At 48.0% G+C, this 17946-nt stretch overlaps 1 protein-coding gene across 1 annotated transcript in view; it reads left to right on the plus strand.

Annotated features, from left to right (window-relative positions):
* Positions 1 to 17946, plus strand: part of IFT43 (intraflagellar transport 43) — a 105768-nt gene that overhangs the window by 69731 nt on the left and 18091 nt on the right. The window contains exons 4-5 of the mRNA XM_065940551.1: positions 5937 to 5969; positions 6625 to 6671. Coding sequence (XP_065796623.1) covers positions 5937 to 5969; positions 6625 to 6671 — 80 coding nt within the window. The remainder of the gene's footprint in view (positions 1 to 5936; positions 5970 to 6624; positions 6672 to 17946) is intronic.

The following is a 17946-nucleotide window of genomic DNA, read 5'->3' on the forward strand; positions in this document are numbered from 1 at the left end:
CTGGTTAGAGGCCGTGGCCCAGGCGGGGTGGGCTGATAGAGCGTCTCCCGCTGGGCACGTCCATGCCCAGCTCTTTGATCTATTTTAAGCCTGTGCTGTCTTGCAGCAGGGAGGTGAGTCTAGGGTCCAATATGTGCTGTGGATATTAAGAGACTTCAAGGACACTTCCCCCCATTTATCCCATTTATGTCCCCTGCTAAAATAGGTTAACGGTGTCTAATTAACCACTGAACATTGTCATGCCGCATAAAGATAGCATCCTGGCTGTTCTCTGAGCCGTGGTACTTTATCTCCATTTAGATCTCTGCGGTATTCCATTAAACTCGAGAGCAACATTTTAACTGAGATGATGTCTACATTAGGGCCGCCTTTCACCCTTCAGCACGTGACCCGTGTAGGCAGCAGCTGAGGCCTTCTGCCTGATGCAGGAGGGCGGGCAGAGGAGATGGGCCGCACAGGCGGGGAGGGTTTTCACACTGAGGTCCTCCTCTGCCGCTGAGCCCCAGGGTGAAACCGAGCATCCGGGATCGGGCCGTGGTTCTGTGTGGCTGCAGGCATGAGTTGTGCCGGAAGCCATCAAGCTTGTCCTTGCTGACCAAAATCATTTCCAGCGCATGTCAGCGTGGTCTCTAAATGTCAAAAGAAAGGAATTGCATCTGAGCAGAGGAAGTTTGGAAAGGTGAGGACATGGAGGGAAGGGTGACCTGGCTAGATGGGGTCTCCTCTCTGCCATTACGTGAGCTGTCAGGTTGTAAATAAAAATACACGAACAGTCAGAACAATTAGGCCAACATTAACTGCCCCATGGTACAAAGCTGCCGTGCTACTCTAAGGCGAAAGTCTTACAGTCTTATGTGCTCATCTCATCGTGGAAAGTGTGAATTGAGTTTGAAGCAGAATGTAGAATGAGCCCTTCCCCTGGTCAGTAGAGCTGCCTGTGTGCCTGTATCACATAGGGGTTAAGAACTGGAATTTGCATTCTGGCCCAATCACTTTCCAGCTGGGTGACTTTAGTGAAATTAACTTTACTTCTCTGAGCTCCAGGCTCCTCATCTATAAAAGAGAGCATATTAAAGAAGATAATGTGATAAATAAATAAGGTAATATGTGAATGTGTAATTCTTATATAGTGTTATATAACACTGATATTTAAATAAGAGTGCCTAGCACCCAGCAAGCTCTATAAATGTTAATTGTTGCTATCATCAGTCATCAGCCTTACAGGTCTGTGGGGGCAAGGGCCTGGGAAGGGTCCTTTCCCTGAGAATTGAGGGTAAATGTGTAGAGCTGAGGAGGAAACACCCTAGTGTGGATTGTGGAGAAGCAGAGGTGAACACCAGGAAGGGACCGATTGAGTGTGGAGCTGGAGGGCTGGGCTTTAAAGAAAGTAGGGAAAAACCAGGGGACTTTTCTGTTGGTCCAGTGGTTAAGACGCCTCTCTTCCAACGCAGAGGACACAGGTTCGATCCCTAGTCAGGGAACTAAGATCCCACATGCTGTGTGGCACAGCCAAAAGATAAAAACAAATAAAAATAAGTTTTAAATAAAGTAAAGTAGGGAAAACCAGACAGTGCCTCTAACCTTCAAGTCTCCACCTGGGAACTCAGTGTTTAAAGAGCAGACAGCTTCATGTGAAGCCGAGCGATCTTAGTGACTTGAAAATCTCCACACAGAGAGGGCCATGGTTTCCCTTCTTGGCAAGTTACCGACCAGATCCAGCCGTCGCTCTCTGCAGAGCAGGAGACCAGGGTGCCCTTATTCCCGTCACCCTGTCTCCCCAAGGTGGGAGGTGAGGGAGAACATGTGCTCTCATTGTCCGGAGTTAAAGCCCCATTCTGCAAAATGGCCAAAGCAATCAGCAAGTGATGGAGTAGCTCTTAAAAAGAAACCTGGCATTTAATTAACTTTTCAAAGTGCTGGTTCAGCAACCTCTGTGTTTTACATTTTGAATATTGAACAAGCATCTCTAATCGGATCTGAATTGCTTCTGGGCCTCCCCGGGTGGAGGGCACCTGCTGAGCTTTTGAACACCAGGGAATCCCGGCTGAGTCTCGGGAAAGCCAGTCCAGGGTCACTTGGGACGGAACCTTTAGTCCGTGAGGCCGTTTCCTCCCTCCCCTCAGCCTGCCACTTGTGTTAGGAGGAAGGGCTTCCCTGGTGGCTCAGGTGGTAAAGAGTCTGCCCGCAGTGCAGGAGACCCACGTTCGATCCCTGGGTTGGGAAGATCCCCTGAAGAAGGGAATGGCTATCCACTCCAGGATTCTTGCCTGGAGAATTCCATGGATAGAGGAGTCTGGTGGGCTACAGTCCATGGGGTCTCAAAGAGTTGGACATGACTGAGCGACTGACACACAGAGGAGGAAGCAGGCGACTCGGAAGGACGAGGCAAAAAGGCTAACCTCCTGCTGCTTAGCAGCTAGCAAGTTCAGCCTGCTCTCTGACATAAGGTTTCAGGCAGTGATCCTCACGTCCATGACTCGTTCCTTTTCTAGAAGTTACTCCCTCAGGGGGCCTGGGGTGACGCCTAGCACATGGACACAGCAAAAGCTCCCCAGGGGTGATTCTCTTGCGGTCCACTGGTTAAGACCCCTCGTGTAAAGGGTTCTCTCAAGCTTTCAATGAGCTGTCTGTTGTCTCCTGTGAGTATGGGAAACATGTGAGCCCAGTAAATCCAAGCATCGCTTGGGGAGCCCCGGGGACAGCTAAGAATCAGCGGGTACCTGCTTTTGCAAGGGCTCGGGGCAGCGCATTTGGAATCTAGGGTGGCAGGTGGGAGATGGGGAGTCTCGTTTCAGCCTCACTGCCCACCGGCTCTGTGGCGTGGACAGAAGCACAGGGCGCGGCGCCCACGGTCCCAGTCTGTGTGACGTGGTGCTCCTGGAGCCTGCGGCTGCCTCCTGTCCAAAACTGATGCTGATAGACACGAGAGTCCCTGACGGTCCCAGAGCGTGCTGGGTCTCTACACAGTGGGCTCACCAGTATGATAGTTGCCAGGTTCCCAAACCGTCTCACAGCACTTCTGGGGAAGCTACAAGGGCGATGAGTGACCCAAAGCCCGGGGCGGAGCTGGCCGCCACTCTGCAGTCCTCCCGCCTCGGGGTTGGACCGGCTCACACCGTGTGCCCGGAAATGTGTCTGCAAGGAAGAGATGACCCAGAACCTCTGTCCCCTCCGTCAGCCTCCACCCACCCACACAGCCTGGGAAAGACAGGACTGCAGCCCCACGTCCTTCCCTCTCCGGTTACCTACTGGGCAGTGATAGAACACCATGTTTTCATTTTTTTTTTAACCTGTCACCAGCAATTTTAAAAATGCACTCTACATCATGACAGGGTATATCTATATATATAAACCTAAGAAAAAAAACTTACGTGATATTTATCTTTACGATTTGCAATACACTCTCTTCACTATTCTTTGCTATTGAACAAAAAGAAAGATTAAAAAAGAAAGGCTGGTGGTGATTCTCTAAATGGGTTTCACGGCTCACTAATGGGTCACGACCTGTGACTTGAAAATCCTTGTACTGGATTCACCGTCACTGCATGGCCTGAGGTGCCTCTGGGGACTGACTGGGCAAGTATAGTAAATCTGTGAAGTGGGGATTATTTCAGAATAGCACCTTAAATTTTATCACTGAGGTACAGAAGTTGTTTGCATAGTCACAGTTCTGTAAAGAAAGGAACCCTCTGCCTGTTTTCCTGAAGCATGCGTCCCACTGCCTTTTGCTTTCTCACTTTTGGTAGCTGCATAGCAGCTGCAGGAAATGCTTCACTTGCTCCTTCACTTCTGTTGGAAAACTGGCACTGCAGGTTCAGTGATGAACACCTAGTTCAGTTCAGTTCAGTCGTGTTCGACTCTTTGCGACCCCACGGACTGCAGCACACCAGGCCTCCCTGTCCATCACCAACTCCTGGAGTTTACTCAGACTCCTGTCCATCGACTTGGTGATGCCATCCAACTATCTCATCTTCTGTCATCCCCTTCTCCTCCTGCCTTCAATCTTTCCCAGCCTCAGCTAGTAGGGACCCCCCAGTTCTAAGAGGGCGGAGCTCAGGCTCCCAGTGGGTAGAGGGTTGGGCACAGCCCGGCTTCCCCAAGTTTTCCTTAAGGGAATGTAAGTGCAGTATTGCCAGGGTTTGTATTTGAAGAATTCAGAAATCCAGATTTTTTTTTTTTTTGGTACAAAATATACCAATTTGGACACCAAATTCATGTTAAAACAGAACAAAATGAAACCAAATCAAAATCAGCAGTGTTGTGGCGTGGCCCAAACTTTCCTGAAGCTCGGTATGGCCTGAAAGTGGCCCCCTGTTCTACAGGCAGGGTTTCACGCCGTTTCTCTGGGGCCCCACCCAGGTTCCCACTAGGCTTTCCATCTCTCAAACAGAAAGCTCACCCAGAACCTGCTATTTCTGGCAGGAGAGATGGAAAGACAGACAGAATACCACCTGAGGACATCCCCGCCCTCCATCCCTGGGGGCCGTGGTCTCTAGTTCCAGCTCCTTCCCTGTGGGATGCAACGAGATGCTCGAAGATCCTGGGCTACCCCGAGAGTAGGACGGAGCAGGACGTGGGCTCACCAGCAATTACACCGATTCAGATGATGAGTGAATAAATGGCAATTAATCAGCCTTCCCCCGAAGAGTAACCTTATCGTTATGGTTTCCTTCCGACCGAGTCACTGCTGCTGCTTCCCCTGGCACAGGACTTCGGAAGGAACGATTCTGTTAAGACTCCTGAGGGTAACCAGAGACGGCACCGCCCCTTCTGTAGAGTGGGAAGGTGCTGGCCTGGGCGACCACCCTCCTGTAGCCTGTTCCTCTGCTCTGATCCCGGTTTCCATCCAAGCCGTCCTGCTGCTGGTGACAGAGGACTGGGTCCTTCGGACAGCAGGTTTATAGTGTTCAACTTCACCACGACAGTCAGAGGCAGTGGTCCCAGGGTTTACTTTCCCGTTCCCCTCTTGGGGAGAATTATTTGCATTTTTGCAGAAGGTGCCGGTTGGTTCCGAGGTCGCTTTTCCTGGGGAGGGACTTCAGGCATCCTGCCTCCCAGCCATGGCATCGCCATCACCCTGTGCCCGCACTGATCGTGGTGATTGATCTCTGACTTAAAAGAATTCATAAAAAAACAAATACTCTGTTATGACAGAGATCGTCACATACACAGAAAAGTAATCTCTGTGTAATGCACACTCAAGTTCCCAGGAATTCTAATCCAAGCAGGTCACTACTGAGCCTCTGAGAAATGGTGGTCTTAAGTCTTCTAAGTAAGACTGGCTAAAGGCTGACGACCTTTAAAGTTAAGATGTATTCCCCCTTCCCTAGACAGCTGATCCAGAAGTCTCTCACTGCTGGGCCCAGCGATCCGCATGTCTGACAAGCTTCCCAGATGATTCTAACACACGTTCAGGTTGGAGAACCCGGGCCTCACATGAGCATGTGAACAGGCCACCATCACTCACAGGGCCTTGCGGTCCTTCCCGTGGGGGAGGCAAGAAGTCAGGCTTGAACTGCACGGCTGGTTCATCCCCTTCTGCTCATGGGGAGCTACATGTGTTAGCACAACAGCTCCAAACGAGACCCACGACCTCAGTCCTAAGAGTGTGCTCCTGTAAATTGATCAGTTCATTGTTGAAAGAAAAAGAAGGCACGGTATCATCCACACCGCTTTGGAGTTTTAAGCTTCTCCTTCAATTTAAGCACTTGAGCTCAACAACTTAATGTGGAGACATGCTGAAAGAAGGACATAAGAAGGCATTACCGTCATTGTCTCTCATCGGTTGTGGGCCTTGGTCTATAAAGAGGAATCCAGACAAATAGATCACTTCAGTTATTCTCATTTTATCCCCCTATTGAAACACCCTGCCAGCGTGCCACACCAGTGCAGAGATTAGCAGGTTCTCATAAACTTTGTCTCTCTCTCTTTTTCAGGTCAAGAAGGAGGGCTTCTAAAGAAATAGAAGAGTATGTTTCCAGTATTCTTACGGCATCCTGTGTGACCCTAGTCAGCCATGCGGTCTGTGCGGTCCTCATCAGTTCAGCCTTTCTTGAATGTAGCATCTGAAAATAGACAGTAGGGAGCGGGCTGGGCTCGGGCAGGAGATCGGAGCGCTAGTCAAGGGCTCAGCGAATGCTGCTTCTGCAGCTGAAGGGCTGGACTCTGGCGTCGATGCCCATGTCCTGTCTCCCACCCTCTGGTTCTTAGATGGTACATTCAGGTGTCAAAAGTACTGACCCTTAGGTTCTGCTTTATCGACGCAGATGGGCAGAAGTAACACCAGCCTTCTAATCCTAGCCTCCTCCCCAGACATATCAAAGAGAAAGAAGGCAGGTTTCTAGGTGACGACGGAGTGTGCAGGTAGGGCCACCGCGCTCACACCTGTGGGGTGGGAGGAGCATCCCTTCGCAGTTGGTGTGATGCTGCTGATGGGCTGGTACAGCTTGTGCGCCGTGCACAGACCGACTGACGAAGCAGGTCTGACCGGGCTGCTGGAGGAAGGTGGGTCCAGAGACACTTTCACCTAGGAAAAGGAATGGAAGCAGTCAAAGTGTAATAGGTTGTTCCTTCCTGTGTTTGAAACTCACTTCCTCCTTTCTTTTCCTTCTTTTTGGGGGGCAGCCGCCGCCTCAGACAGCAGAGCCTGGATAGATCAGATGACGGAGGAGGTAAGATGCCCGTGGAGGAAGTCAGAAGGGCTTCCAGAGACGTCCCAGAGCATCTCCTGGGCTACAGCAAGGTGCCACTTGCTGCAGGCTTTACTGGACACATCCCTGTGGCCTCGTCCTAGCCTGTCAGTTGCATCTCTGTGCCTGGCCGAGTGCTGCCGCGTCTGCCTGGGGTCCCTCCCCACTTCCTTATCCTTTAATCCTCCTCGTCCTTCAGCACTCAGCCAGAAGCATCACCTCCTCTGTTCCCTTTCCATCCCACCCCCCCTCTCTGACTCAGGTGCTGTTTCTCCATGTGCCCACAACCTCCTGGGCAAACGTCCATTGTTTGCCCAGGAGGGCAAACAGCAATAGTAGCTGGTACTTACTAGCTCGTTATTATGTCTCAGGCACTGTTCTCCCAATTTATAGATGCTAAAGCATTTCATTTTCATAGCAGCCCTACGAGGTAGTACTGTTATTATCCCCCTTTTATATTTGAGGAAACTAAAGTACAGAGAGATTGAGCTGCCTGTGGTCACAGGACTGAGTGACCCTCATGCTTTTTAACTCTCTATTGGCTCAGTTGTTCTTCCCACCAGGCTCTGAGCCCCTTGATAGTGGACACTGTGCCTTATTTACCTTTGCATCTCTAGTGCATGGCACCTAGTTGGTTAAAGGCTGACGCTGTAAATGAGGGAGAAATAGCACTTCAGTGGCCAGCAGCCATGTCACAGCTGAAGCCCGTGTTCAAAACTCGAGAAGAGATAAAGTTTGTGTGTACCTTTTGCAAGAAACCTACTAGAGGGGAGGTTATCTTTAGGACCTGAATGATCAAAGCCTCTTTTTTAACTCACATATTTACCATTTCCTCAGTCTGTTCCTTTGTGTAGAGCTCAATTTCCATCTAGTATCATTTTCCTTGTGCCTGAGGCACTTCGTGTAACATTTTATTTTTTTGTAGAGCGGGTCCTCTGGCAACAAATTCTCTCAGTCTTGTTCATCTGAAAATGTCTTTACTTTTCACCCGATAAAGAATTCTGGGCTGACGACTCTGTTTTTCCTTTTAGTCTTTTAGATACTCAGTTCATTGTCCTTTGGCTTGCTTTGTCTGCTGAGAAGTCAGTGGTCATCCTTATCTTTGTTCCCCTGTATGCACTGTCTTTTTCTCCTGCTTTTAAGACTTATTTTCCCTTATCTGTTATTTTCAGCAATTTGGTCACGATGTGCCTTGTTGGGGTTTACTTTGGGTTTATCCTACTTGAACGTCTTGAGTCTGTGGATTTATGGTTTTCATCAGATTCAGATAATTGTGGCCATTGTTTCTTTTGGTTTAATTGAAGCATGGTTGATGTACAGTGTTATGCTGGTATCAGGTGTGCCATGTGTTGGTTTGACGTTTGCATCCATTAATGATCTCATGATAAATCTCTCCCCATGCAAGTTATTACAGCTTTATTGACCATATTCCTTATGCTGTATGTAACTTCCCAGTGGTTTACTTACTTTATCACTGGAAGTTTGTACCTCTTAATCCTGCTCCCCAATTTCACCCCACCCCCTGCTCTGGCAGCCGCCTGTTTGTTCTCTGTGTGTATAAGCCTGTTATGTTTCCTGTCTGTTTTGTTTTTTAGATTCCACACATAAGTGAGATCATACGGTATTTGTCGTCCTCTGTCTGATTTATTTCACTTAAGCCTAACACCCTCCAGGCCCATCCATGTTGTCACATCAGCAAGATTTCACTGTTCATGGCTGAGCAGCTTTCCACTGTGTGTGTGTGTGTGTGTGTGTGTGTGTGTGTGTGTGTGTGTGTGTGTGTGTGTGTGTGTGTGTGTGTGTGCGCGCGCGCGCGCACATATGTCTGTGAGTGTACATATGCTGTGCGAAGTCGCTTCAGTCGTGCCTGACTCTTTGCAACTCCATGGACTGTAGTCCACCAAGCTCCTCTGTCCATGGGATTTCCCAGGGAAGAATCCTGAAGTGAGTTGCCATTTCCCGCTCCAGGCGATCTTCCCGACCCAGGGATCAAACCTGGGTCTCCTGCGTCTCCTGCATTGGCAGACGGGTTCTTTACCACTAGCACCACCTGGGAAGCCCCACATATATTTACATTGTATATATATATATATAGAAGCAACTTAGCACACAGCGCACATAGATACATACACATATATATACACACACATACAGGTGTATATATACACACGCGCACACACATGTATATGTATGTGTGCACACACATGTATATACACATACATGTATATATGCACATACATACACCTGCATGGATATACATGCGCATATACACATACGTGTGTACACATGCATGTGTGTATATATGTATGGGTGTGTGTGTGCTGTGTGCTAAGTTGCTTCAGTCATGTCCGACTCTGCGACCCTTCGACTGTAGCCTGCCTGGCGTTTCTGTCCATGGGATTCTCCAGGCAAGAACACTGGAATGGGTTTGCCATTTCCTCCTCCAGGGGATCTTCCTGACCCAGGTATCAAACCCTGTGTCTCTCAAGTCTCCTGCATTGGCAGGCAGGTTGTTTACCACTAGCACCACCAGGGAAGCCTTGTATATGTATGTGTGTGTGTATATACACACACACACCATATCTTCCTTATCCATTCATCTATCTGTGGACACTTAGGTTGTTTCTCGAATCCCGGCCACCTAAACTTTGACCTGTGTCTCCTCAACTCAGCCAGACCTCCCGGTGCCCCACTCGGCGTTCCCTCCCCTGCACCAGTGCCCAGGAAGCACCTCTAAGCCGAAGCCAGGGTGACTGCAGGGCCCACTTCATGCATTTCCCTTTCCTCGGGGATCTCAGTTCTGTGTTACCTCTTGTCCGCTGTGTGAAAACAGCTGTTTCTTGTATTTTTTCCAGTTTTCTGATTGTTTATTGGGAGGAAGGCAAGTCTGGCACCAGTTACTCTCTCATGGCTAGAAGTGGAGTTCCAAAGCCTTCTATTCACTAACCTTTGCATGTGACTAAGGTGAAGGGGAGAATTAAATCTGTGGAACAGAGATGATTCTCTGTGCCATAGTACTGCACAGGATTAGCGTGAGAGTCATATAGGACAGTTATGAGTATGCCAGGCGGGCGGTTAAAATACAGGTTCCCAGAGTTTGGGGGGACATGTGCACACTGCTGTGTTTAGTGTGAATAGCCAACAAGGGCCTGTGTATAGCGCAGGGGACGCTGCTCCGTGTTAAGTGCCAGCCTGGGTGGCAGGGGGCTTTTGGGGGACAACGTGTTTAGTGCTTGGTTGCTCGTTGTGTCCGACCCTTTGCAACCCCGTGGACTGTAGCCTGCCAGGCTCCTCTGTCCGTGGGATTCTCCAGGCAAGAGTACTGGAGTGGGTAGCTGTTCCCTTCTTCAGGGGATCTTCCCCAGCCAGGGATCGAACCCAGGTCTCCCACATTGCAGGCAGATTTTTTACCATCTGAACCACTGGGGAAGCCCTGGGGGAAAATGGATACATGCGTATCTGTGGCTGAGTCCCTTTGCTGTTTGCCTGACACCATTACGACATTGTCAGTTGGCTACACCCCAGTACAAAATAAAAAGTTTAAAAATGCAGATTCCCAAGCCACTGGCAAAGCAGAAGCGGGAATCTGCATCAAAGTAAGCTCCCCAGATAAATAGTTTGCGCATTGAAGTTTGACAACCCTGCTGTGATGCCTCCAAAGCCAGGACTGAGGACAGGAGAGGGAGGCGTGTGCACAAGTACTTCTGTCTCATCGTGTCCCAAAGGGGTGTGAAGGTAGAAAGGTAGTCTCTAGAGGTCAGGAATTGAGTCTGCACTTGCTCTAGGAGTTAGTAAGAGCCCCTGAGTCTCCTCCCATCATTCTTCACCACTTTCATTGCTTTTCCGTTGTCTCTCATCAACAAGTTCATCTGTTTTTGCCAGATATTCCCCCTCAGCTCTTCTCACTCAATTCCTCTCAGCTGCGAAGCTACTCCATCCACCAATAACTCCTGCTGGTGCTGGTCAACAAGGTACCCCTCGCTTCTGTCCCCAGAGTCTATCTTCCCAGACGTGTTCCTGCCGCCGCTACAGTGACAGCTGTGATGCTCACTGACTGGTGGCTTCTGCCACACTTCGGGCTGGCCTGTCCTCAGAGACTGTGGCTTCAGCCGTTGGTTACACAGGGCTGCAGGGCAACCACTCAGGAGGATGTGCCAATGGCCTCAAGGAGGCAGGGTCCCTAGCAGGTGGTCAAGGTATGGTGTGCTTGGAGACTGTGATGCTGATGACGCTGGAGGACTCATTGAATTCCTGGTCTGCAGAAGGTCTACTCAACTGGAACTCTTCACACCTCTTCCCACCCTGGCTTGGACTTCTTTTCAACTCCCCTCAAAGGACTTCTGAAATCCTCCCTTCTCCATTTTTGTCAATTGGGAGAAAAAGAAAGTGTTAGTCACTCAGTCGTGTCTGACTCTTTGCAGCCCCCTGGACTGTAGCCCACCAGGCTCCTCTGTCCATGGAATTCTCCAGGCAAGAATACTGGAGTGGGTTGCCATTCCCTTCTCTAAAGGATCTTCCCAACACCAGGGGTCAAACCCAGGTCTCCTGCATCGCCGGCTGATTCTTGACTGTCTGAGCCACCAGGGAAGCCCTCAACTGTGTGAAAATGCTCCATTTCAAGGAGTAACTATATCACAGCAAAACCCTCTGAATGCTGAAGTTTACATCCATCACACATGCATCATTAGAAGGCGGCGCTGGTTGCCATTGTGGCGTCATCAGGTTAGAATCAAATCGTTGCAGCTTTTGGCGTCTCTGTATGCCTTGGTGTCCAGGCCTGCCATTTGACTTGTTGAGAGATTGAGGCTTAAGCACTCTTACACGGACTTATTGGGCTGAATAGGGACTCCGGTCCTCTGACTCCCACGGGAGCTCTCCATTCTCTTGCCGTGGTCTCCACCAGCACCGTGTGCCAGCTACGGAGCCTAGTGTGTTGCACGTTTTTTTCCTCGTCGAGTTCTCAAACCTGTGGGAGAGTTTTTTTTTATATCAGTTTTATTGAGGTCTGATTTGCATATGATAGACTGCATTCATTCAAAGTGCACAGTGTGAATTTTTACAGCTGTGTATACCCACTGAAACCTCCATCACCATCAACTTACAGAACATTTCCATCAACCCCGGAAGTTGCTCTCGCTCTTTTCAGTCCATCCTCCCTCTGCCCCTGTCTCTAGGCAACTGTGATCTCTTTTTTGTCATGATGGAGTGGTTTGTAGTTTCTGAAATTGACTTTTTTCACTCATTAGAACGATTTTGAGATCCATCCAGCTGGTTGCGTGTATCATTACCCAGTTCATTTTTATTGATAATATCCCTTGAATGGATAGATAGCACATTTTGGTTATCTTGGTTATCTATTCACCTGTTAAAGGACATTTTAATTGGTCATCATCCCCATTTTAAGGACGGGGAGACTAAGGCAAAGAAAGGCAACCTTGCCGAAGGTCATATGACCAGTAAGTGGCAACACCAGGGTTTGGAAGGCAGCTGTGTTCACCACGTGTTACTAGCATAGCGCAGCCCAGCACCAGGATTTGAACACATATCTTGGCCCCAGAGTCCCTGCTCTTGGCCTCTGGGCTGTAACAAATAGCACGACCCTCCACTGTGTTGGCATCTCCTTGCACAGGTCAGTTGTGTAAATGTCAGCTCCCCAGTGTATAAGATAGAATGCTGGCATGATTGATAGGATGCTTGATGCAATTCCATTAAGGAAGGAGAGAAGAAAGTCACTGTTTTTGGAGAATACCTCTGGTATTCTTTTCCCCTTCATAAACTTGGAATGTGAAAATTTTGATTTGACCTTTATTTTGGCTCCAGGGGTTTGAAGCAAAAAAAAAAAAGCCTTTCTTGTCAGAGTACACTTGATGTTACCTTCTAGGAGGTATGTCTCTGCCCTGGCATAAATCTGTTTTCCATGCAGTTATTCCTGAGTCCTTTAATGGAAAATCAGTTCATATGTTACACTTCACACTCGACTTAGTCCATTTCACTGTATGTGAATGTTTAGAATCCATTTTGCAGTAGGAATCATATGTTACATATAACTAGTCTCTAGAATTATCTTTACTCAGGGAATTACTTGGTTGGCTAGTTAAGGCTGCTCCTTTGAACTTAGAATAGCCAGTGGGTGGGGAAGCTCCATGAATGATTGCCCTGAACCATCCTGGACACTCATTCGGCAATGACGTTAAACAGATCTCTGGGCACCTGTGAGGAAACCTACTGGTTCCCTTAATAAAATCACATCTGGGGGCTTCTCTGGTGGCTCAGTATTAAAGAATCTGCCTGCCAGTGCAGGAGACACCGGTTTGATCCGTGGTTCGGGAAGATCCCACATGGCTCGGAGCAGCTAAGGCCATATGCCTACGCTCTAGAGCCTGGGAGTTGCAACTACAGACACAACTGCTGAGGTTGGCATGCCCTAGACCGCATGCTTCATAACAGGAGAAGCCACCACAACGAGAACCCTGCACACAGCAACTAGAGAATAGCCCCCGCTCGCCGCAACTAAAGAAAAGCCCCCACAGCAGCCAAGACCCAGCACCGCCAAATAAATAAATACACTTTTTTAATTAAAAAGATAAAATCACATCCGGGTTCTTTGAGGTCATCAGTGAGGCGTGTTCTCACCTGGGAAGGGGCCACTCGTCTTCTGGTACTTGGTAGGGCTGTGTGATTGACGAGCCATCTCAAAGGAGAAGGTGAACCTCCAGGAACAGAAGTGAGGAGCCAAGGTCCAGGGCCTCCTCTGAGCCTCTTGGAGATGAACCTTCACCGAGGAAAGCCAGGGGGTCTTCATGAAACATCTCCTGTGGCCAGTGCTGCTCCAGGTCTCAGAAATAGTGGTGAGTGAGACAGCCCCTGCCCTCCAGGATTCTGTGATCTAGTGAGGCATGCCTGGCCTTCTTTCCTCCTCGTCTTTTATATAGACTTTGAGAAGCCCTGTCTCTTGAGATATATTTCTCATCATTCAACCTCCCTAGATCACTCTTCAAAAAATGTTTCTGCTTTTGCTTTATTTTTATTTTTTTGGCTGCGCTGCACAGCATGTGGGATCTTAATTTCCAGACCAGGGATCAAACCTACATCCGCTGTATTGGAAGCATGGAGTTTTGACCACTGGAGGGCCAGAGAAGTCCTACATCTCTCTTGATACCTGGTGCTCCTCCTCCTTCCCTGGGGAAGAAGCTGAGGGAGAGAAGAGAAACATATCCTCTTGTTTATTGATGTTTCTCTCGGGCTTCTGAGGGAAGAGAACAGAAAAACAGAAAGGAAGGAGCTATTGGGATGGGATGTGTTTTTTGAATGAGAAGCAGAGAGTAAGTGCTATGCAGAGGTGGTGTGGGGATCTGTTGGTTAACCAGAATGTATTGCAGAGGGACTGTTTGCAAGACCAAGGCAGACTGTGAACTCAGATGTTTGTAGGGGCTCGGCAGAAAATATAAATACTTGAAACAGCAGGCGTCTTTGACCATAATGGTGAGGCCTGTGGGGAGCTTCGAGGGGAGATGGCATGACCTGAAAGTTGTCAAATTCATATTTCAAATAATGACAAGTTTTATTTATTTATTTTTTTTCAAATAATGGCAAGTTTTAAACATCACTGTATGAACAGAACAAAATGCATCTTCAAGTTGGATTAGGCCTTTAGGAAGTGATTTGTAAATCCTTCATAAGACCATGCCAACATCCATTGGGTCATAGAAAAGCAAAGGAATTCCAGAGAAACATCTACTCTGCTTCACTGACTACACTAAAGCCTTTGACTGTGTGGATCACAACAAACTGTGGAAAAGTCATAAAGAGCTGGGAATAGCAGATCACCTTACCTGTCTCCTGAGAAACCTGTATGCAGGTCAAGAAGCAACAGTTGTAACTAAACATGGAACAATGGACTGGTTCCAAATTGCAAAAGGAGTATGTGAAGGCTGTATATTGTCATCATGCTTATTTAACTTATATGCAGAATACATCATGCGAGATGCCAGGTTGGATAAATCATAAGCTGAAATCAAGGTTCCTGGTAGAAGTATCACCAACCTCAGAGATGCAGATGATACAGACAGTGGCAGAAAGCAAAAGGAATTAAAGAGCCTCTTGATGAAGGTGAAACAGGAGAATGAAAAAGCTGGCTTAAAACTCAACATTAAAAAAACTAAGATCATGGCATATTCAATCCCATCACTGCACAGCGAATAGATGGGAAAGAGTGGAAACCATGACTGATTTTATTTTCTTGAGCTGCAGAATCACTGCAGACAGTGACTGCAGCCATGAAATTAAAAGATGCTCACTCCTTGGAAGAAAAGCTATGACAAACCTAGACAGTGTATTAAAAAGCAGAGATACCACTTTGCTGACAAAGGTCTGTATAGTCAAAGCTATGATTTTTATAGTAGTCATGTATGAATATGAGAGTTTGTCCATAAAGAAGGCTGAGCACCGAAGAATTGATGCTTTTGAATTGTGGTGATGGAGAAGACTCTTGCGAGTCCCTTGGACAACAAGGAAATCAAACCAATCAATCCTAAAGGAAATCAACCTTGAATATTCTTTGGAAGGACTGATGCTGAAGCTCCAATACTTTGTCCACCTGATGCAACAAGCCGACTCACTAGAAAAGACCCTGATTCTGGGAAAGATTGAGGGCAGGAGAAGAGGATGGCAGAGGATGAGATGGTTGGATGGCATCACCGACTCAATGGACATGAGTTTGAGCAAACTCCAGGAGATAGTGAAGGACAGGGAAGCCTGGCAAGCTGCAGTCCATGGGGTCGCAAAGTGTCATGACACAGCCTAGCAACTGAAAACAACAAACAACCTTGGAGGGCTCTGCTCTAAAGGAGCAGGGAACTTTGCTGGGAAGACCAAACACGAAAAATGAAAATCTATCCAAGGATTAAGTAACTAAAGTAGCAGTGTGGTGAGTGGCAAAGTTAACAAGCAGTTGTTACTATATTAGTGATTTACCTTGTAAAGTGCTGTGAGGTCAGAAGAGGAAGCGATCTCTGTGGGTTGCCGGCCCTTCAGGAAGAAAGTAGAACTCGCTCGGGTTCTGTAGGCTAGATAGGATTAGGTTAGGCAGAGAAACGTGTGCACAGCCTTCCATGGTAAGCTTCCTGGCATCAGGAGTGACTCCACTTGGAGGATGAATAAGGAATTCACTGTTACTAGGAAAGAAGCTGGTTCTGCAGATCCAAGCCCTAATTCTGGACCATTCTCAACTACACATATTCAATATCCTCATGTAAACCGCCTTTCATGAAGTTTGAAGAGTGCCAGTCATCTAATTTGCTGATTCTGGGTTGGCTCGCAGCTAGAACTGGTAAAGTGCTTCAGGGAAGTTGGGCTTCATGGTTATGGAGAAGAGCTGAGAGTAGCAGACAGCTCTGTGCTCAGTTGCTCAGTCATGTCCGACTCTCTGTGACCCCATGGACTGTAGCTCGCCAGGCACCTCTGTCCATGGGATGTTCCCAGCAAGAATACTGAGGTGAGTTACCATGCCCTCCTCCAGGGGATCTTCCTGACCCAGGGATCGAGCCTGTGTCTCTCGCATCTCTTGCACTGCAATTGGGTTCTTTACCTCTGAGCCATGGGGAAAGCCCTGTAATGGACAGCCAGAGCCCCCAGATGATCTCAGGGTCCCCAAATTGCAGGATGGCAAGACTGATCTTCCTTTTAGTGGCTTAATTATCCATCCCTATTCTTGGAATCAAGTTTCTGGTTTGCCCTAAGACCTCTAGACTTTTTCTGTCATGAAAGGTTGCATGGTGTTAAGAGAAAACATCAGATCTGGAATAGAATTGGATCCAGTCTCTACAGGTGATACTGGGCAGGTAATTCATTTATTCATTTCTTTAACCACCATTTGTTGAATACCTACTATGTATGATGCTTGGGGCTGGCACTGGGGGCATGATGGTGTACAAGAAGACTTTCTTAGTCCTTCCCCTCATGCAGCTTACAGTCTAGTTGGGGAAAGGGATACTGAGCAAACAGTCACACATTAAATGAGTATGTACAGATTGTAGTTGAGTCTCCTGAAGGGAGAGTCGGGGTGCCATGGAAGAGAATGATGTAGAGACCTGATTTGGGTTGGGTGATGAGGGAGGACCTCTCTGAAGAAATGGCTTTCAAACGTCAAAACTTGAAGGACATACAGAAGCTGCCAGCAACAGCCGGGTGGGTGCTGGGAGCTCGGGGACGCCGGTAGAGGAGACAGCAGACGCAGCGTCCAGTCACCTCTCTGATGCCAGAAGCATCAGAGACTAGAATTCCCAGGGCTGTTTGAGCTCTGAAATCCAACTCTCAGAAAGTGAACTCCGAGGAATAGTAAAGCTTGGAACACTGAGCAGCACGCAAATGGGAGAGAAGAACTCTTTGTCTTTAGAAAAGATGAACAGACTTCAGAGCGAGAGAATCTCTGAGAAACACAACTAGATACGGACTCAACTTTCAAAAAGCTTACCTCCCAGGTAAATTCAAATTAGGAAAGAACGTGGTTTAAAACCAGGAAAGTCTCAGGAAAAGGGGAAAGTCTCAGGAAACAGGAGCTTTAAAAAAAAGAATTAGCTCTTTCTTGGATGTAACCATCGCATCTTGGCGTAATCCAGGACTGCAGGTGGGATTTTCAGTAACTCTTCCTGGCAGCTCCCACGCCTCTGGGGTACGTCAGCTTCTCGCTGGAGAGGGTGGTGCTTTTTGTATCCTGGGGTCCAGTTTTGACAGAATCAAATACCTCAAAACCTGAGGAATAATAAATCCCATGGCCAACCCAAAAGTGTGTAATTCCTAAAGGACAGGCTGAGTTGAGCCCCTTTTAGCCAGGGGCAATTGGGGACTTAATTCTGCGAGTGTAACAATCTGGATGATCTGAGAGCTCTGAGTTTAAGGGTAATTGCTCAATTTTCTATCCATGTCAACAGGGAAAATAGGTAAAAGTGCCTGAACTCATCCCAGCAATGAGGTTGGATGAGATGTGAGGCGCCGGCCTGTCAGCAGTTAGAAAAGCACTGTCTGTAGTGGGCTGTTGCTCTGTGGCCCCTTTGCCTGTTCATCCCTGCCCCCAGGCTTTCCGTGGCTCTTTTGGGCTCTTTCTCGTTCCAAATTCTGCCACCATATCTTTCATCCATTCTCCTGCAAACAGCAGTCAGTCTTAGCCCAAGCAGTTTTCATGCGGAGAAAGAGTGGGAAGAATTCTCTTAGTGCGGATAAATTGGAACCCTGATGTCTCAATTCTTTTCTCTTGCTTAGT

The sequence above is a fragment of the Muntiacus reevesi genome, chromosome 7 (assembly GCF_963930625.1).
Source record: "Muntiacus reevesi chromosome 7, mMunRee1.1, whole genome shotgun sequence".
NCBI lineage: Eukaryota > Metazoa > Chordata > Mammalia > Artiodactyla > Cervidae > Muntiacus > Muntiacus reevesi.